The sequence below is a fragment of the Lactuca sativa genome, chromosome 4 (assembly GCF_002870075.4).
Source record: "Lactuca sativa cultivar Salinas chromosome 4, Lsat_Salinas_v11, whole genome shotgun sequence".
In the NCBI taxonomy this organism is placed as follows: Eukaryota; Viridiplantae; Streptophyta; class Magnoliopsida; order Asterales; family Asteraceae; genus Lactuca; species Lactuca sativa.
The window spans coordinates 170,403,722-170,426,510 of NC_056626.2; the positions used below are offsets into that span (position 1 = coordinate 170,403,722).

Consider the following 22,789-nt stretch of genomic DNA (forward strand, 5'->3'; position numbering starts at 1 on the left):
TAAACACTCTTAGGAAGGGTAAAAGACCATTTTACCCCCTGCTAGGCTCAAATACACTAGAGTTGACCAAACCCTAAAAGTCAACAAAAGTCAACCCTCTCTGGGTTACGTTGCGCGTACCAACATGTACGTTGGGCGTACCCGGAGCTTCCACAGAATCAGGGTACGCGACACTCTACGCCGCGCGTACTGGGATTACACCCAGCGTAACACCCAGTTCCCTTATCCCACTCATTCAGACCTTAATCTGTTAAGACTTTCGTCCAAACTCCAGATCCGACTCCTTTTATACGACTTAACCCATAAAGTCGAGACTTTTATGCCTTTGCATGGCTGTAGAGGTCACTTTGTGTTCAAAACACCATTTCTCTTTCCATAATAGGACTATAACTCATGCATGATACTAGATCCACGACCAAGACTGGATTTTTATGAACCCTTAACATCAAACACACTAGAAGAGGCCAGAATCATGCTCATGGAGACTATTTGCACATAAAGTCTCAAACTTTGGACCCAAAAACCCTAAAATGGTCCCAAAAAGCAAAACTTAAGAAGAACAAGGAAAGCTCTGAGCTTTTTACCTCAAAAGAGATCTCCAACCACTGTAGAGCACGGATCTACACTTGTTCTTCCACTTCTAGCACCAACAATGGCTCCTCCTTCCCTTCTTCACCTTGAAAAGTTAGCTCCAACCTCAAAACATACACACACAGGCTAAGGCACGGATCTCAGCTCTCAAGGGACTCACTCAAGGAATATGGTGGCTAGGGCAAAGGGCCACATGTTCCTTTTATAGTGCACAAGCCAGAAATTAGGGTTTGCATCTGCGCTCACTACGCCCAGCGTACCCCTGAGTACGCCCAGCGTACTCGGTCAAGTCCGCGTCCAAATTAAGCGCGTGAGTACGCGCGGCGCACACCCCAGTACGTCCAGCGTACTCGCCAATTCAACATACAACTCAAAGGACTAAATTTGCCAACTTTCAAAATAGAAGGACCATAAAGCTTACCTGGATTTTGGGCTGTTACAAGGGGGTTGCCCCCGGACCCTCGTATACTTAAGTTCACATTTAACAGTGCACTCATCACCTCGAGTCTTGGATAGTAAATTGAACTCAAATTGTCTCGACGGCAATAATAATCACATTAAAATATGTTGATAATACTAAAATTACCAACATAAATTAGCTTTAGTCATTTCATTAATTAAATATGTAACAACTCAAATTTTTCAAACAAATTTTTCATTTTGAAAACATAATATTTTCCATTAAAATTAAGGCATAAAAAGTATAATTATTCAGTCAATACAATTATTCAACTCCCAAGATCCTAAAACAATCTTCAGTGTGTATCGATCATGCCGGCGCCTTCCCACGGTCCTCGCTGGTACCTGAAATACATACATACACAACAACTGTAAGCATAAATGCTTAGTGAGTTCCCCAATATACACTTACACACATACGCCTTTCCAGGCCCTGACCTTCTGGTCCTCATTACAACGCCTTCCGGCCCATAACATAATCGCCTTCCGGCCCGTAACATATTGCCTTCCGGCCCACATATCATACATAGCACATATAATACTTAACTTACCACATACAGCATACATATCCATATAACACTTAGCTTACCACATATAGCATACATATCACATATCATATCCGACCTTCCGGTCACACAGTCAAACCCTTCCGGGTACGGTATAGTGAGAAGACTCACCTCGAAAATGCTGAAAGCTAGCAACTCCTGAAATCACTCGCGCACAACCAACGAGCTACAACCCTCCTATAACATTACATAACTCATTAACACTCATAACAGCTAGGTGTGACTATCCCTAAGAAGTCAGACTTAGGTCAACTCTGGTCAACGGTCAACTCGACTGGACTCGGCGAGTCCCATGGCGACTCGGCGAGTCTAGACGTCTTTCAACTTTCTGAGATTCCTTATCTGCTCGTCGAGTACCCACCTCGACCCGACGAGTTACTCCTGGAAGAATCGCGGGGCCACCCCGACTCCACTCGCCGAGTCTGAAGAACAACTCGGCGAGTCCCAGTACATCTTCAAGCTACTCGCCGAGTCTGAAGAACAACTCGGCGAGTCCATGCCATGCAGACGAGTAACTGCTTCCTGAATCACGTATGGCCCCAAGGTATACAACCATGGGACCCTCTGGACATCTAAACATCTCATTACTGGGGGTAAAAGCGTTTGGGTAACAACATAATAACCCATCTACTCCCTAAATGGGTTTCATAAACCCTAAACTCATAGACACATCAAGATAACAGATTTTGGTCCGAATATTACCTGAGAACGTTCCTTCTGTGTTCTCCAAACCTCAGAACTTGATCCCCCTTGATATTCCTTTGGCCAATTTCTTCTTCTTCTTGCCTAGCAAGTTCCTCCAAGTTCCAATAGCTTTCTCTCTTGCCCTAGCCGTCCACAACAATTAGGGTCCCTTTCAATCGATCAAAAGACTGCAAATGACGGCCTAAGAGGCGTTATATACGATCAAACTGAACGGTTAGGGTTTCTGCTGAACAGCGTCGACTCGCCGAGTCCATGCCTGGACTCGTCGAGTCCCGTCGCGATCCCGCGACCAAGTCTGCGATCCTACTCGGCGAGTCTAGGCTCCAACTCGCCGAGTCCCCCTTTTAAATCACCCTAAAAACATAATTTAATAATACCTGAGGTTCCGGGCTGTTACAACTCTCCCCCACTTGGATTAGACTTCGCCCTCGAAGTCTCACTCTGCAAATAGTTCCGGATGCTGCTCCCGCATCTCACGTTCCGGCTCCCAAGTCAATTCCGATCCCCTACGGTGTTGCCATTGAACTAGCACCAGAGGTACTTCCTTGTTCCTCAGAACCTTGATCTTCCGATCCTTGATCGCCACTGGTCTCTCCGCGTAATTCAGGCTCGCATCCACCTGAATATCTTCCAGTGGAACCACTGCCGACTCATCGGCTATGCATTTCCTCAACTGCGACACATGAAAAGTGTCATGGATCTGACCCAACTCCGCTGGTAACTCCAACCGGTAGGCTACCCGGCCTATCCTTGCAATCACACGAAATGGCCCAATATACCGGGGTCCCAATTTGCCTCTCTTCCTGAATCGAATCACTCCTTTCCAAGGAGAGACCTTCAGGAGAACGTAGTCGCCGACTTGAAATTCAAGCTCGGATCGGCGCCTGTCTGCATAACTCTTCTGTCGGCTCTGGGCAGTCAATAACCTTTGTCTCACTCGCTGAATCTGTTCTGACGTCTGGAGCACGATCTCCGTGCTGCCCATTACTCTCTGTCCCACTTCTCCCCAGCAAATGGGAGTCCGGCACCTCCTACCATACAACAGCTCGAAAGGCGGCATACCTATGCTCGAATGATGGCTGTTGTTGTAGGAGAACTCCGCCAATGGTAAGTACGCATCCCAACTACCCCCGAAGTCTAACACACACGCTCGGAGCATGTCCTCCAGCGTCTGAATCGTCCGCTCGCTCTGACCGTCTGTCTGGGGATGGTATGCGGTACTAAAGTGCAACTTAGTACCCAGCTCCTCGTGGAATTTCTTCCAGAACCTGGAAGTGAAGCGCACATCGCGGTCCGACACAATCGAGATCGGCACTCCGTGCCGAGATACCACCTCTTTCACGTATATCTCCGCTAACTTTTCCGCCGAAGAACTCTCACTGATGGCAAGGAAGTGTGCACTCTTTGTCAACCTATCCACGATCACCCAAATTGCGTCTACTCCCCTAGTAGTCCTTGGCAATTTGGTGATAAAATCCATGGCGATCTGTTCCCACTTCCACTCGGGGATCTCCAATGGCTGTAACTTGCCATGCGGTCTCTGGTGCTCAGCCTTAACCCTACGACAGGTCAAGCACCTCTCAACGAACCATGCCACGTCCCTCTTCATACAGGGCCACCAATATTCCTTCCTTAGATCCAAATACATCTTTGTAGCACCGGGATGAATCGAGAATTTCGATTTATGAGCCTCTTCCATCAACGTAATACGCGTACCGCCCACGAACGGCACCCAAATCCGACCCCGAAACGTCATAAGGCCTCGACCATCCTTAACAAACTCTGAGATTAACCCCACAACCCGCTCTTTCTTCTGCATTTCTGGTCGCACAGCCTCAGCCTGTGCCCTACGAATATCGTCCAATACAGGAGTCATCACGGTCAGTCTCAAGCACACATCTCGCAATGGAGTGCTCTCCGCCCTGCGGCTCAATGCATCGGCTACCACATTAGCCTTGCCTGGGTGGTACAGGATCTCACAATCATAATCCTTGACCACATCCCACCACCTCCTTTGACGCATATTTAGGTTGGGTTGATCCATCAGATACTTCAAACTCTTATGGTCCGTGTATATCGTACATCGAACCCCATACAAGTAGTGACGCCAAATCTTGAGAGCGAACACTACTGCTCCCAGCTCTAAATCATGCGTGGGATATCTCGCCTCATGAGGCTTCAGCTGCCTCGAGGCATAAGCTATCACATGACCCCTCTGCATCAACACTGCACCCAATCCCGAAATCGATGCGTCGCAATATACCACGAAATCTTCCATCCCTTCTGGGAGAGCTAATACCGGGGCTTCGCACAATCTCTGGCGAAGTGTCTCAAAGGAGGTCTGCTGCTCGGGCCCCCATGAGAACGTAACACCCTTTCGGGTCAATCTGGTGAGTGGCATTGCGATCTTGGAGAAATCCTTGATGAATCTCCGATAATACCCTGCCAACCCAAGGAAACTTCTGATCTCAGAGGGTGACTTCGGCACCTCCCAACTCATCACCGCCTCAACCTTGGCCGGATCGACCAATATCCCTTTCTGATTAACTACATGTCCTAGAAACTGGACCTCCCGCAACCAGAAGTCACATTTGGAGAACTTTGCATAAAGCTTCTCCGACCTCAATACCTCAAGGACCTCCCTCAAATGCTCCTCATGCTGCTCTCTCGATCTCGAATACACCAGAATGTCGTCGATAAATACGATCACCGACCGATCCAACATCGGCCTGCATACCCTGTTCATGAGATCCATGAACACAGCCGGGGCATTGGTGAGTCCAAAAGGCATCACCACAAACTCATAATGCCCATATCGCGTCCTAAACGCTGTCTTCTGGACATCTTCATCCCGTACTCTCACCTGATGGTAACCCGACCTCAGATCGATCTTGGAAAACCAAGACGCTCCCTGCAACTGATCGAATAAATCATCGATCCTCGGCAACGGGTAACGGTTCTTGACCGTTAGCTTCTTCAACTCCCGGTAATCAATGCACATCCGGTGTGAACCATCCTTCTTTTTGACGAACAGAATAGGTGCTCCCCATGGCGAGCTGCTCGGCCGAATGAATCCCTTTCCCAGCAATTCCTGGAGTTGCGAAGACAACTCTTGCATCTCTGGAGGTGCAAGACGATAGGGCACTTTAGCAATAGGCGCTGCCCCCGGAACCAGATCAATACTAAACTCTACTTGCCTCACAGGCGGTACTCCCGGCAACTCCTCGGGAAAGACATCTGAAAATTCGCGCACCACCGGAACTTCCTCAACTGACTTCGGTTTCTCGGAAACCTCCCGCGTATCCATCACATACGCCACAAAACCTTTACAGCCCTGCCGTAGACACTGCCTCGCCCTAGCGGCCGAACAAAAAGCTGATCCTGAACGAGTACCCTCACCGTACACCGAAAGGACTCCCCCATTATGGTCTCGAATGGTCACCAACTGGCGCTCGCAGTCGATGACAGCGCCGAATCGGCCCAACCAGTCCATGCCCACGATAACACAGACATCCCCCATCGCAATAGGAATCAGGTCAATCGGAAATTCAACCCCGAAAATCTCTAGTACACATCCCCGAAGAACCTCCGTAGCACGAATCACCTTCTCATCAGCTATAGAAACCCGCAAAGGTTGACTCAACGACTCACGACTCACGCCGATCTGCTGACTAAAGGTTAAGGACACAAAGGACCTACTCGCACCCGAGTCAAATAACACTAAGGCAGGCACAGAATTCACAAGGAAAGTACCTACGCGCATAATAATATAAGCATAACATATCGATATTAAAATAATTACATGAATGACAACATACCTGCCACAACATCGGGCGCAGCGCGGACCTCCTCCGCAGTCAGCTGAAAGGCTCTCCCACGAGCCCTCGGGGCCTCGACCTTCACCGGTCGAGTCTCAATAGTCCTGGCAACAGGTGCAGATCCCTGACGAAGCTGAGGGCACTCGGCCTTCCGATGGCCGGTCTGGTTGCAATGAAAGCAAACCATAAATCCCTTGGGACACTCCCTAGCAATGTGTCCCTCCTTGCCACACTTGTAGCAAGCACCGGCTCGACACGCCCCATCATGACCCTTACCGCACTTTACGCAAGTGCGGTTCTTCGAACCTCCCGTCCTCGAATCGGCGGACTTGATCCGCTTGGCTGCCGGCTGAGACTGAGCCGGTCGCCGGTCTGCCTGCTGAGACTCGGCCTCCTCCCTGGCCTGAGTCTCTAACTCGATCTCACGCTTCCTGGCATTCGCCTGAAGCTCAGTAAAAGTATGATAGGTGGAGTTTGACACAAACTCCCGGATCTCCCGCCTCAGAATACCCAAGTACCGGCTCATCCGAGCCTGCTCTGTGGCCACTAGCTCGGGGCAAAACATCGCCCTCTCGTGGAACTTCCGCGTGATCACCGCCACCGAATCAGTACCCTGCTTGAGGGTTAAGAACTCCTGAACCAATCGTTCCCGCTCTACCGGGGGAACGTACTCATCCCTGAACATGGTAGTGAACCCCTCCCATGTCACCGCCGCAGTCTCTGCTAAAGTGAAGTTTGCCGTCACGAACTTCCACCAGTCCTTGGCTCCCAGACGGAGCTGGTTCAAAGCGAACCGTACTCTCAGGTGCTCCGGGCATGAACAAGTGTAGAAGCACCCCTCTATATCTGCGATCCACCTCATCGCAGCAATCGGATCCTGCGTCCCATCGAACTCTGGTGGCTTCGTGTTGCTGAACTCTCGGAACAGCAATGAATCACCCCCCTGTGGTCTAGCAGCGGCCACAGCTGCGGTGGCTGCAGCGGTTGCAGCCTCAGTCAATGCGGCGTACCGCTCGTCGAACGTCTCCATCAGAGTGGTCTTGATGGACCCAAACATCTCCGGGATCTCAGCCCGGATCGCCGCCGCCACCTCCTCGTGGATCATCTGACGAATATCCTCGTCACTCACACCGCTCGTACTCGCCCCGTGCCGCGGTCTAACCATGATATCTCTGAAATACAACATAAAACTATCAGAGATTCCACCGAGCATAATCATACTCGACACGCAACCCTACTCAGACCCAGATATCCAGGGATTCTTACTTGGGCCTCCCACTGACCCGGTGTCCTCGGTAGTACGGGCCCAATACTACCGACCACACCGCATCAATGTTCATCCCAAGTCCTCCTCCCCAAACTCCAGATAGTGAGTACTCTACTTCTGATACGCTCTATTTACCCGCATACTAGCAAAGCATCTCATATAAGCAACTTTCCTAGACTAAGGCATCACAAATCAGGCCACTCTAGTCCTATCATGAATACCTAGTCTTTTAGCATGCATAACAATTCATATCATATAATATCGTAAGGTATTTTGGGGATCTTTTACCGTTCGGGCGCTGACTGATCGTACACACTGCTTCTTTCTTGCTTACTACAAAACCATTTACAAAATTTATGCCTTTATTTGAAAAGTTTCCTCAAATCCTCGGTTTGAGTTCAGTTACCCCCGAAGGTGCACCCGAATCCCTCAAACCAAGGCTCTGATACCAATTGTAACAACTCAAATTTTTCAAACAAAATTTTCATTTTGAAAACATAATATTTTCCATTAAAATTAAGGCATAAAAAGTATAATTATTCAGTCAATACAATTATTCAACTCCCAAGATCCTAAAACAATCTTCAGTGTGTATCGATCATGCCGGCGCCTTCCCACGGTCCTCGCTGGTACCTGAAATACATACATACACAACAACTGTAAGCATAAATGCTTAGTGAGTTCCCCAATATACACTTACACACATACGCCTTTCCAGGCCCTGACCTTCTGGTCCTCATTACAACGCCTTCCGGACCATAACATAATCGCCTTCCGGCCCGTAACATATTGCCTTCCGGCCCACATATCATACATAGCACATATAATACTTAACTTACCACATACAGCATACATATCCATATAACACTTAGCTTACCACATATAGCATACATATCACATATCATATCCGACCTTCCGGTCACACAGTCAAACCCTTCCGGGTACGGTATAGTGAGAAGACTCACCTCGAAAATGCTGAAAGCTAGCAACTCCTGAAATCACTCGCGCACAACCAACGAGCTACAACCCTCCTATAACATTACATAACTCATTAACACTCATAACAGCTAGGTGTGACTATCCCTAAGAAGTCAGACTTAGGTCAACTCTGGTCAACGGTCAACTCGACTGGACTCGGCGAGTCCCATGGCGACTCGGCGAGTCTAGACGTCTTTCAACTTTCTGAGATTCCTTATCTGCTCGTCGAGTACCCACCTCGACCCGACGAGTTACTCCTGGAAGAATCGCGGGGCCACCCCGACTCCACTCGCCGAGTCTGAAGAACAACTCGGCGAGTCCCAGTACATCTTCAAGCTACTCGCCGAGTCTGAAGAACAACTCGGCGAGTCCATGCCATGCAGACGAGTAACTGCTTCCTGAATCACGTATGGCCCCAAGGTATACAACCATGGGACCCTCTGGACATCTAAACATCTCATTACTGGGGGTAAAAGCGTTTGGGTAACAACATAATAACCCATCTACTCCCTAAATGGGTTTCATAAACCCTAAACTCATAGACACATCAAGATAACAGATTTTGGTCCGAATATTACCTGAGAACGTTCCTTCTGTGTTCTCCAAACCTCAGAACTTGATCCCCCTTGATATTCCTTTGGCCAATTTCTTCTTCTTCTTGCCTAGCAAGTTCCTCCAAGTTCCAATAGCTTTCTCTCTTGCCCTAGCCGTCCACAACAATTAGGGTCCCTTTCAATCGATCAAAAGACTGCAAATGACGGCCTAAGAGGCGTTATATACGATCAAACTGAACGGTTAGGGTTTCTGCTGAACAGCGTCGACTCGCCGAGTCCATGCCTGGACTCGTCGAGTCCCGTCGCGATCCCGCGACCAAGTCTGCGATCCTACTCGGCGAGTCTAGGCTCCAACTCGCCGAGTCCCCCTTTTAAATCACCCCAAAAACATAATTTAATAATACCTGAGGTTCCGGGCTGTTACAAAATAACAAATTATTATATTAGTATTAATATTTATACAAGGCTAAGACCTAATCCTCAAGTAATTTAAGGATGGACTAAATATGTAAAAAAAAGAAACACCTATGAAAATATGTTATATGGTGTGAAAATTCAAAATATGTTACTTGGTCTGGAAATATGTTCCTATTTATAAAATTCATATGTTATGTATGTATGTACATGGACCTATCATATTAGGTTGCTTTAATATCATTTAGAAAATTAATAAATCCAAAGTGACTTAGGTTCTGTTTTCTTTTTTTTTTTTTTTCTAAAAAACCACTCCTGACCATTTATTGATGTGTCGTGCAGCACACGTGCAACATTTGGCCCTTCGCAAATGTTTGTTTTTTCAGAAGACTTCTGACTTAAAAACTATAGCGCATGTGCTGCGTGGCGTAGCACTTGATCCTCTGTTTTAAACCACTTCACACCTTACTTTAGCTTATTACAACAGTCTGCATATGTTAAAAAACAGACTTATTATTATATGTTGCAGTCGTTTGGTTCCCCTTATCTGCTACAAAAGGTTGTAGAGGTGGTCCGCATATTCCATGCATTTTCGCTTCAAAAAAACAAACGACACCTTAACCACGGTAGACAAATAGTCTAGTAGGCCTTTTTTGTGGATTTGTTAGGTGGTTGGATATAAATATTTAGTGTTTTAATCTGAAACTTTGATCAATGTTAATATCTTTTATTTATCATTGATATTTAATGAGCTTGAATCTTGATAGGTTACATGTGGAAGAACATTATGACCCTATCTTTCCCAAAGTAAAAAAAAAAAACATTGATGACGCTAGGCTTCTTATTTGAATATTTGATGCAGGAGCAACTCTTACACTTGAAAGCACCGCAAAAAGGACCTTTTTCTACATCACATATGTTTCTCTTTATTTTTATTTTTTTGTTATATCATTCAACTTTCATGTTATAGTCCATTACATTCATCTTAATGATAAGTAAAACATTTTAATGCCACTTATAGTATTTTTTTAATGTGAATCATATCATTTTACTTTTATCATAATGTTATTTATAGCATTTAACTTTCATTACTTCCATATTAATCTTGGCTTCAACGTTTTTTTTTTCAAATATAGCATTCAACTTATAGTTACGAATTTCTCCAACAAGCTAAGGTGATGTTTGTTTTTTGTAAAAAAAATCTCTTCTTACAACTTATTGCTTTGTGGCGCAACACACGCGCAACACTTTCCATCCTGCAACAGTTTGTTTTTTGAAAGTTTTTAGCCTAAAAAACTCATGCGCGTGTTCTGCGCCATGCAACACTTGCTTTACCTCTTTAAACCACTTCTAGCCTAAAACCTAAAAAAACGGACCCGACATAAAAAAAAAAAAAGAACGCCGCTTTCTTGTTTCCCCCCATCGAATCCGTCACATTTTCCTTCTCCATCCAACCTTCGATTTAAAACTTCCTTCCCCATTCAGCCTTTGATTCGCTGCCTCACATTGGCACATCAGCACATCGCCGTTATCGGTCAGCCCAACCTTCTCAGTTACCGCCTCAGCCTCCCTTCGTCGTCGTCATCCTCGTGAACAAGTATGTTTCCTTTCCTGAAATCAAAAACTTTTAAAATCTATTGTATCCTCCTCAAATCAATTTTTCTTATTAATCTTTGCTGAAATCAATGCTTCTTTTCCTAAAATTGATTGTTCATGAACTATCATACACCCACATAGATGTCGATTGCTAGATTCTGATTAATCTATTCCTAAAATTGATCGTTCATGAACTATCATTTGAGTTGTGTTTTGGTGGGATGTGGATACTAATCAGAAGATGAAATCGATTGTTTTGTTTTTTTTCCTATTTGTTAAAATTGCAGTTGGGTATGTATGTGAATTTCATATATAATTTTGTATTCAACATAGAGTAATAAGTCTCATTAGCAATGCTAAAGGCTAACAAGTTTGTATTGAAAGGTATGTTTTTTTCTTTTTTGATTTCTGATGTAGCTGTTGCAATAATCAAATTTGTGCTCCTGATTTTTTATTTATGTTTGCTCAATTTGTTTTTATTATCTTTTTGCTGAAATTGTTTTTGTTATGCAATTGTTGAAATTGCAATTGTTATGAAATCATTTTTTGTTTATATTTTCTAATTCATGACAGTTTAAGTTTTACATTTCAGGTACTTCAGATGACCGGGAAAAAACAAATGCATGATCGTGCACGTCCTTCCAATTTATGATATTTGACTGTGGGACACTCTATTACCTTTGGAAACAATATTTTGTAAACAATTATGGTTTTTGGTTGGATTTTAAAAACAAAAAATTTTATCTTGATTTTTGGGATGTTACATTGCATAATTTATCATGCTACAATTAATTAAAATAAAAAGGATGTCATAATTCTGGAAGGACTGGAATCCATTGTTAGACATCTTTAGTCACAATTTGAAATAGTGATCCTTCATCCTTGTTATAAGCATTAATATAATGAAAATTCCTTCCCAACCTAACCTTGTCCCACAAGTACTTACTCAGAGTTGATAAATACATAAGTCATGATTATTTGTGAGTAGATATTTGTAAAAACAAAAAACCAAATGTGAATTCTTGAAAGCCACGCATTTGACTCCTTTATACCATCTATTGATCCAATATGGGAAATGGGTGTTACATTTTCGGTGTTGTAAGTGACCAAATTTGTAATTTACTATATATAACGTTGAATCATGGTCCTTACAATGAATCTATAGATGGGGGTGATTTTAGGTATAAAGGTAAGGCTATTGATATGTTTCTCCAGCATTTAATGTTGACGAATCTTCAAATGATCAGTCAAAACTAATGTTGTTGGTTAATGATGACAATATAACTCCAAATGGAGATCCAACTAAACAGTTCAAGAGTTTCACTAAATTTGTTGGGGATTAGACTGAATCTGAAAAGGATGAAACTAAGCCCTTAAAATCCCGAGAGAAAAGCATCCTTATTATTTTTTTGATTACAAAAAAACATGAACCACTCATTAGGGATGTTTGAACCTTTACCATTGCACAAATTAGCTCAACAAAAACGTAAAATATTGAACACTTTAATAACGTCAACAACTTTCACTGACTGTGAACCCAAGACAAATGGAAAAACATGTTGTCTGAACCATGTTAAAGATGAAGTAGCCTGAAAATACTCCTTCAACCGTAACCTAATAATAAGTCTGAAAGCTCTCTTTTCAAAGAAAACTCGATAATCACATATCGGGAATACAACCTTCTCCAGGTTAAGTGGCACCCTCTTTACACATAAGGTAATCAGATAATAACGGGCGACATTTTATACCCATTGGCATTATAACATATGCACCATAAAAAAAATCCCTAAACATGGCCTCACATTCAAGGGCATGTAAATAGGCCATGATTTCCCTGCCGAGTTAGTCTGAAACAAACCCCTAAACTACAATATTTATAAACAATGCAATATTCATAAAGATACAATCTATCAAGTTTTGAACTAAAAGACCAAAACTGTAAATCTAACCAAAGCACAGAGACCATTTCTGTAATTTACTCAAAAAAAACCCATTTCTTTAATTTACTAAAAAAACCCACAGAAAATATTAGATTACTCAATTTCCCTACGTATATTTGTTACCTTAGAAAAATTATTATGACTCGGCCATTAACATCCGTACGACGAGGATATTTTGGAAAAAAAGCGTTTCGAATAAACTGATAGCTACAGTGGCATTTGGAGAGCCGTCAAAAGCTTTGTGCGCAGACACGAAAATGTCATGCGCAACTCCTCACAAAGCAAATATGTGATCATCTTCATCTCCAAAATTTCCAACTCCACACCTGGAATCCGTGGTTTTACTTTTTAGTTTTTAGCAACAATCTTATTACTTGTTAAATCACTCATACTTTTCTTTATTATTTTTAAAGAAATTATATGTCATTATTTACAATAATATATTAAACCAATTCCTATATTCTAACTGTTGTCAGTTTAAATGCAATTCACGACATGTGTCCAAAATATACGTTCGTTGTTTCAATTCCATTTTATCAACCATGGCATTTCTTTTTTCTTTTTGAACAATAACAAGAACTCCAAAACAAACATCATAAAAAAAAACAAAAACTTGATGTATCAAATCTAATTCCACCAATGACTATGTTGTGCAAGTATGTAAAGAACGAACCGTTGGACAAAAAAAAGATGTATTTAAATAATAATGTTTTCTCTATTAACGACACATCAAAAGTTCATGCCAAATTTTATTATATTTTAGGGGTTGTTACATGTCGTTAGTCACATCACAAAACTCGAATTCGCCAACACTTGTTTGTTTCACTCCAATTTTGGGAGCAGTTATATACGTGTTCAAACTCACTCAAAATACTATAATATATCAGATTTGATAAATCAAATTGTATAGTTTGATTTTTATATTAAACAAATATAAAATAATAAAATAATTATATCCTATCAAGCTAAAACGAAATTAAAACAGGTTAAACATGTGACCCATTCAACTTTACATAGATTGAAAATTCCAACTAAACCAACTAATTTTAGGTTGGATTAACCTCTTCTCAAGTAATTTAATTCAACTAGGGACTAAATATGCCAAAAAAAAAAAAAAAAAAAATCTTGAAAAGTCAATAGTCAACGAGGTCTTTACCTACACGTTTCAACAACTCCATCCCATGTTATGATGTTTACAAGTACTCTCCAAGAAATTCAACCATTTATAAACCAAACCACCCGTAGGCCCATCCACATACACCCACCTCCATTTCCGATCATGGAACAACAAATCACCACCACAGAAGCCTCGCCACCTCATCCACCACCTTCCACCACCACCACCACCATGGCAGTGCCACCAGAAACCCCAAAGAGACCACGATACAACCGATGCTTCTCCTCCTTCATGGAGATATCAATAGACCCAGGAATCAAATCCCTCTCAAGACTCGATTCAACAAAATTCAAATTAGGAATCCAGAAATGGGCCAAAGCAGTCGTTCGATACGCCCGCCAGGTCAGCGATCGCTTCGGTAGCCGCCACGTCACCAACTCAACTCCATAACAACATCATACTTGTGTAATTACTCCAATCGGTATATATATTTTTTCAATGGAATCAAGATTTTTTTTGTTGAGCTTTATATTGATTTTCATTAATTCATTCATAAAACAAACAAACAAAAAAACCTAATCCAAAATGGGTGTATAATAATTATATACATAAATTCTTTTTCTAGCATCAAACAAATCAATTACAATTAGCTTTCACCAACATCCCTCTACCACCAGAAATATTTCTCAAAAGTTGCTTAGAACACATGTTTTGTGCGTGAGTCGCGTTCTTCATTCGGTTTGCTTTCACCCAATCCGGTTCCTACCAAAAACATTTTCATTTTTATAAAAATACAATTCAACTAATTTAAAAAAATATATATATATCAAATAAAATAGTAAAATACCTCGGGTACAATCCTTGAAAAACCAAACTTTATAAGGAGAAGGACATGTTCCATTATTAGAATGGCTGCAAGTCCTGGAGAGATGTTCCATTTTCCTTCCCTATCATATAAACATACTAACAGCGCACAATTTGTGCATATCGATACCACTATCAGAAACTGAAAATTAAAAAATTAAATTAAATTAAAAAAACATTTTTTTGTTTATATAAAGTTTATGGAATTGTGGAAAGAATTATGACCTGAAATATGTTAAGCCAAGCGCCTATTGTGGCATCAACTCGTGGAACTGGTCTTCTAAACATGACAAGAATCTTTAAAGCATCTGCTCTGATTTCTGTAATATTGTTCTTTATGACACAAAAATATGACAAGAGTTTTTTATGTTAAATTGCCAATGAAATAATATTTTATTTGGAAGAAGAATAAGAAGAAGAAAAAGGTGTTGGATTTACCAATGCAGCAAAAGCAAATGCAGGAGGAAAAGCACAAGCAAACATCATAATCATTCCAAATTGCAAAGCCAACTCCAGAAAATCTGTGCAATATTTGTGTAGTTTTTATATTGTATTATATTTTGGAAAAATGAATAAATAAATTTATATAGTATTACCATCAAAGAGCCCATCTTCAAGTTCATCACCAATACTTGCAGCATATACAGGCTTAAAGTACTCTTTTTCTATTCTTGAATTGAAAATATGTTTTCCACCTGCATATCCTTTCTCCCGTTTTCTCTTGTGGCTTCATAAATGATGAGTCAGCGTTTATTAATTATTCGACACTCGATATAATTATTAAAAAAAAAAAAGACTTACCGAATAGCTCTGTATTTTCTATAACTGTATTTGACATAAGGCAGAGAATTTTCCATCAGATTCTCCAGCACCTAGAGAACATTTTTGGATCAAACACTTTTTAAAAATTAAAAAATATATACATTTAAGAAAATGTGACTACATTTTTATAATTTTAATACCTCTGATATGATTAAACGTTGAATTATAACTTGTCGAAGTGTCATGAAGTTTCGATGTAGAACTGCATGATAAAGTATTCCAATGTATGATTGCATAAAGTAGAGACCAAAAACCTGCATTATGATTTATCACAGATTAAATTTATATACAAAAAAAAAAAAAGTTAAATTTTTACAAATAAGAAGTTTGCTAATGACCTTATAAACCAAACTATTAGCTCTATATTCAGAACACTTGTTCTTTTCATCTTTAATTAATTTCACAGACACTTTCCCTCCAATTTGTGTAAAATACTGGATAGCAAACAGGTACCCTGCAGTCAACCCAAACCTGAAATATAAACAATTTATTATAAACTTATAATTATAATAACAAAAAAGATCATGTAATTGTAAAAAGAAAAAAAAATACTCACTTTACAACATCAGATCCGATGCTTTCATACAAATGAGCATATGCTAATTCAAATGGAAGTTGAAGGCATATGATACTGAGAATAATAATTGCATCATTTCTAAATCTCATCATTCTCCCAAACCATTCTTCTCTTTGAAATTTTTCATTTTCTTTTCCTTTATTCTCCCCCCATTTTTTAGCTGAAGCTGCTGATGAATGAAAGGAACTCCACTCTGTGTCCATGTATTTGTAAGCAGACTCTGATCCAGCTGAATAACTAATCTGCCACCTGTAAAATCAGGAAAAAAAAAAAAGATTTAAGAATTAGGTATTATTTTGTTATCTAAAAGTAAAACACAAAGATGTTATATAAATTACCTGGCTAAAAGGGTAGAGTTTTTTCGCTTCCAGAATTGGAAAAATAAAACTGCCCATGAAATTATGCATATAAAGAAAAAGGGAAGCACAAATAACTGCAATGATCTGAAAGGAAATTACAAAATAAGAAAATACGGGATTAATAAAGATTCAGATGAATGTGTTAAGCCAAAGATATTTGTTTTTTTCCCGAATGCAAGGGTAAAATGGTCTTTTAGTCTCGTTAAGACGATATATTCAGAGAGAAGAGAAGAAAAAACCACAAAAGAAAGTGACATACCCAAAATCAACCAATTGCAATATAAGCCCAAACACTGCAGGGAATAGCAACCATTTTGTGTACATTCCAAGAAAAGCAAAATATGTTGCAATCTATATATAAGATAAGCAATCAATATAAACATCAATAAAATAGGCAATATATTTAATTATATAAAACATCAACCCTTATTTACCTTTGTTCCATAGTAGGCATAGATCTCATCGATAGGTTGATTTGTAAGGTCCCATAAGTTTAGTGCCCAACGTTTCAAAAGCTGTTTTCTTTTTGTTTCATCTATGAAACAAAATCAATGGTAATTACAAAACTAGATTGTGAAAGAAAAAAAGAAAGAATTAGTTAGTCAACATACCATGAAGAGGAAAGACTTCTTTAACAATGGCTTCTGTCTCCAATTTCCACATAAGAGATTCACCAGGCTCCCAGTTAAATTTTCTGCCATTAAATTTTAAAACTACAGCAGATTCGCCATTGTTTACCTGTCAATTTCAGTGTTTGATTTCAGCGACTTATAGTGAAAATGTGAAAGAGTAGATATGAACTTACGATTCCATATATCATGTGATTGTAGCAACGAAAACGCTCACACCAACTGAATAGCGAACCATCTGATTGTTTGATAAAAGCCTCGGATTCATCCCATTCGAATTGTAAATCCACACCTGCAACAAAACTACATGAAGAAGAAGGAAGAAATATGGGAAGATAAAAGGGGGGAGTAGGATTATCGTGTGTCGTTTCACCTATATGAGTTCTCTTCTTCAAATGTAACTCAGCGGCTGCCTGACCTAAAACCTCCACCGGCGCTGCTAACTGGAAAAGAGAACATGTTGAAAGGGTTTTAATAGGGTTTTGAAATTCAATTTACAGGATGCAGGATTTGCTTGGCTTTTCTATCATAATGTATAAGAAAAGAATCATATACGTTCGATGAAAACTATGCATTTTATTGAATTGAATGTAGAGGAATGAACCTTGAGGAATTCATCGTGAAGGCCAGCAACTCTATCGACAATTAGACCAACTTTTTGAAATTCATAAACAAGAACTTCATCACAATCATAACCATAGCTGTCCCCAATATCGTCTACTACCCTCTTATGAATAACAACCCCTATTTCAAAAGCGGCTTGTTTCCCCTTTAATGTCTCCATTTCGGAATCTCCAAGAAATCCCTGAAAACAAGAAAATCCCTTCGGAAATTTGTTATTTGTGAAACAAAAACACGAATTCTTACAAAAACCTAACTCCTACAAAAAAGGATTAAAGAAAATGGAAACGATAACATCAGAATCATCGTTTTAAACATGCCGACTAGGTCATATTTAGGGGTTTTTTCGGAATTGAAAATGTGTTTCCGCTGTAACGCAATAGAAAGGGATTCGAAAAGGAGGAGAAAAGGAATAGACAAAAAATCAAAGACAGGTGTCTGTGAAATCGAGATTTGGGGGTGTGATGGCGCATTGAAATTAAGGAATGAGTCGCCACGTGGGTTTGTATGACCCAATTGGCGCCGACTTGTACTCAATGAAGATGAACTCAAAACGATGAAGTCGTCATGAATTCAGCTGAAAGACAAATGTCGCACGACTATCGATGTGCATACATCGATTGCAACGCCATTCCTTGTTTTCCATATCTGAAAATGCGAAATGTAGAGAGATGGGACCATGAAAACATTTATTCTGATCAAAATCAGATGATAGGAATACAAGGTTCCTCGGATAAAATGGCAAGTGGCCGAAAACTGTCGGGGGAATGGTTACCGGCGGCCGGCGCAGGCTGAGTGGATTTTCCGGCGAACTTGATTTTTTTGAAATTTGGATTCCTTCCTTCAGAGTTACAATCAAATATCAAAATAGCGTCAATTTAGCGGTTTTCAAATTATAGTCATAAGAATCCTGAGAGATTCTGTTTTGAATGAATTTTTAGAAAGGATTAATTATTAAGGGTAAATTACAAAACTAGTCCTAGTATACCAAAAGTAGTTTATTTTGATTTTTATATTTGGACAGAATTATATCAACGGTACGTGTTTTTGGCAATTGGTCAAGGAATTTTTTGAAAAAAATGGTCTTTAAAAGAATTTTTGTAAAAATATTCTTATGGCTAACAATGTTAAACGTAAGCATTATTTTTTAATGCATTGACTAATACACCCTTCGTGTCACGATGATCGCTTCTACGATTTGTGTGTTTTTTTAATGAAAAACTAACTAATCTATCTTTAAATAATCTATAACCTATTTTTAAATAATCTATTAGATTGTGACCCGCGTTAAACGCGAAAAAACGTATAAAAAATTATATAAAATTATAAAAAGTCGACATAATAAAAAAATCATAAAGTAACCTAAAAAAATTTATATCATTAAACAAAATAAAACATGAGTTGAGGATTAAAATATATTTCTACTTGGCACAGTCACTATCTCAAAATCTGAATGAAATAAAAATACTTCTTGAGAAACGATGTGTCGGAACAACATACTTAATTGTATTTCCTTTAAAAAAATTAAGGAGATTGTTCCGATAATCTCAGCATTCATGTGAATCGGCATTGTAATTACTAACATCCATTTTAACTCACTGCTTATGTCTGAAAACTCAAATACCCCACAAACGATCTCTATCTATAGAAAAATATCCTAATTTTCTATCAAACTTGGTAAGTCTCGATGCATTCGAGTTGATATCATTAATAATAGAAGGTGCATATATCACTAATTAATCTTCTAAATGTACATCGAATTGCAATATGTCATTGTTAGACAATAAGATGTAAACCACATATGATGGATGAGTGATCTTGTGCATCATTACTTTTATTGCATGAAGTGTACTCCATTATTGATTTGATAAATTGAAGTGATTTGATCAGTCGAATTGACAATTAGTAAGCAAAACATCATGTAATAGTTGTCTTTCAATGTGTGACAAGTAAAAAATTTTGAGATTGTATACATAAAAAGAATAAAATCACTAACCTTGTGTATTTCTCGGTATCTTGATTTCGATATTAGAGAGCTTTGATGTTCACAATGAATAACAGTAATCGTTAAGGAAGTCATATACAATATATACAACAGAAGTTTAAAGATAATTTTGGAAATTATTACCCATATATTATAGATGTCAACAAAATCGTTTCTATACTTAATTTCAAAGGATGCATAAGTAGATTATATATTATTTACTATTAAATCAACCTAAAAGTATAATAAGATCATACCAAAATATTTTAAAATCATATCAAAATTAATCCGATTCTTATAACATAATATTTAAAAAAATCATAATCATCTCTAATATATAAAAATGACATTTTCGTAATTAGTATTAAATCCAAAGATAATTAACTTCGATTTTGTTAAAATTAATTAAAATTATAATTTAATATACATCTAAAAAATTATACCAAAAATATTCAACATCATACCAAAATTAATAAAGATTTTATAATATTTTCATTAAAATAAATATTGATATCATACCATATTTAAATAGAATCTTAACATATCTTTCAAATTATAATTAAATAATATCGATAAAATAAAAGTTATATCATTTAAAAATTCGTTTTTTTAAATGTTAATAAAATTTTAAAATAAACAATAGATTAAATGTAATTTCATCTTTAGTTGTAACTAATTGTAATAACTAAGTTTATACCAAAATTCTAATTTGACACTATGTTTATTTTTATCTCAAATTTGACACTGCGTTTTTCAATTTTTTTACAATTCTGACCACTTGACCGTTGAACCCGATTGACTGCTGACATGACATGATGACGTGACAAGCTGACATGACATGTCAAAATTGAATTTATTTCCCACAAAAGACACTAAGTTTTTTTTTCTTTTTTTTTTGGATTTTGACACTAAGTGTAATTTTTTTTTTCCAGTTTTGACAATCTGTGTTTTTGTTCCAAATCGAACATCATTTTATCCAATTTTATTCAATATTGACCATTTTCCATTTGAAATCATATAAATATATTTTTTTGTTTAAAACCCACATTTTTATTTAAATAAAAGTTTTTTTTTTATTATTTTTACATTCAAAGCATAATGTTATGCATAAATATGCATTAGTTATATCATGAGAACCAAACTAACCACAAGCTTCGAATAAGATGCAAAAATTTCACAGGTTGCAAACCTGACATATGGGCCTTGATCGAATAGCCAAATAGCTAAAAATATCTCTAATCATATTTTTATAATTTTAGATTAAAACCTTTTGCCAGATTAACAAAAATAATTACTTGAAGATCGAATCTCGCACAAACCAAAAAATAAAACTTTTTTGTTTTATAAAGACGTATACACATATAGCAAAGTACTTTGCTATAAATAAATAAAAATGAAAAAAAAACTATAAACCATACACTTGCATCAAAAGCCAAGAAAAACACCAAATTTTCACAAAGCAATCTGAAACTAACCAAATCAGTCAGCAAAAATAACCCAAAACAAAGGATTAATGTGTGTTATTGTATAAAAATTAACGAAAATGCCCTTATACTGTTTCCTAATAGATCGATATACTCCATCACAATCAGTTTATGCCACAATTCTATTGCAAATTGAATTACAAGAAACAAATAAATGTTCCTAGTTCTCAATTTATGTCTAATTTTAAAAAATTCCTTCCTCATATTGACAATGATTGTTGCTGGCATAAATCTTGTTTTTAGTGAAGGAAAATGTTTATCTCTCCCTTCCCGCCCACCAAATAAAAAATAGTTTGCAAATTCATACAACCTGAAACCAAATAGCACTGGCCAAACAAAGTTGGATGCCATATTATGAAGGAAGAGGAGATATAATTCAGAAAAAAAATTAACAACCCCCCCCCCCCCCCCCAAAAAAAAAAAGGTAAAAAGGCAAACCCTTTGCAAATTCAATAATCAACTGATTTACAATCGAAAGAAACTTTATAAAACAACATCACATAAAACACACATACATACATACATGTAATTGAACACATTAACAGCCAACAAAAGAAAATCAATAGGTAAAATCAGTTTGCTAACCTTATGTAAATGTTGGTGTCGTCGGTGATGATTATGTAGAAGAAAGGATTTAAAAAACAACCAAAGTAATTTAGTAACTGATATGAATAATAAAATAAATAGGAAATCACATCTATATATATATATATATATATATATATATATATACACACACACACACATTATACTGAAATTTGAATATGGAAATGATTACAATGATTTAAGATTTATTGGTAGGAGACTAAATCATATGCAAATCATCTAAAAGGTGCAGAGATACGAATTATTAGATGGTAGGTTATGATTTTAAGTTAATTACGGATTATTAATTGAAAAATGTTATTTATTTTTTGAAATTTGAATACCTTGTTTAACAAAAATTGTGTTTAAAATTTCACAAACCCTAAGGCTTTACGGAGGCATGATTTTAAATTAAATTCAAATAATTGTCAAAAATAGATGTATTAGATGCATAATTAATGAGATTTGATTAAATCATGGTTTTAAACTTTATAAGGGTCAACGATTTTGAAAGGAATTAAATATATTAGTTCCTTAATTAACATTTAAATCACAACTGTCAGATTAGAATATTCTAATTGATTTTGGTACGGATAACATCATCAAATTTATCGGGTGGAAACATATAAAGGAAACACAATCAATGACACTAATTGTTTAGTCAAAAGATTTTTGTTTTTAGAAAAATAAACGAAAACTTTGATGATAATATCCTTAAATGTAAGAATTGAAAGTTGGATGGAATCGTGTAGTCTTAAGTCCTCAATTTTATTTTCAGTGACACATTATAATTTAACTAATCAAATCCATTCTTAAAATAAATTAGAATAAATTTCATGCATTGAGTAGTTGTTTACAT

The 22,789-nt window shown here is 38.2% G+C and overlaps 1 protein-coding gene and 1 long non-coding RNA gene across 2 annotated transcripts; one reads left to right on the forward strand and one right to left on the reverse strand.

The window, feature by feature from the left end:
• The first annotated feature begins 14,022 nt into the window (after positions 1-14,022).
• On the forward strand, positions 14,023-18,622 carry LOC122197368 (uncharacterized). The gene is made up of 2 exons (XR_006190739.2): positions 14,023-14,486; positions 15,277-18,622. It is a non-coding gene; the product is annotated as an uncharacterized LOC122197368 (long non-coding RNA).
• On the reverse strand, positions 14,582-18,040 carry LOC111906867 (anoctamin-like protein At1g73020). Its single transcript, XM_023902647.3, has 16 exons — positions 17,861-18,040; positions 17,630-17,699; positions 17,433-17,548; positions 17,239-17,365; positions 17,062-17,162; positions 16,887-16,978; positions 16,607-16,711; positions 16,248-16,517; positions 16,030-16,162; positions 15,832-15,945; positions 15,671-15,741; positions 15,466-15,596; positions 15,308-15,390; positions 15,095-15,202; positions 14,853-15,011; positions 14,582-14,767 (listed from the first exon to the last, which is right to left on the reverse strand). Exons 1-16 carry the CDS (start codon positions 18,038-18,040, stop codon positions 14,642-14,644), a joined length of 1,986 nt encoding a protein of 661 aa, XP_023758415.1. The 3' UTR covers positions 14,582-14,641.
• Positions 18,623-22,789: the final 4,167 nt, after the last annotated feature.

Coding starts and splice junctions, on each gene's coding strand:
- LOC111906867 (XM_023902647.3), bottom strand. CDS start 18,040: ATGGAGACATTAAAGGGGAAACAAGCCGCTTTTGAAATAGGGGTTGTT. Junction 17,549..17,629: donor GAAGAAGAGAACTCATATAG/GTGAAACGACAC, acceptor GTTTTGTTGCAG/GTGTGGATTTACAATTCGAA. Junction 16,712..16,886: donor TTGCAATTGGTTGATTTTGG/GTATGTCACTTT, acceptor ATTTCCTTTCAG/ATCATTGCAGTTATTTGTGC.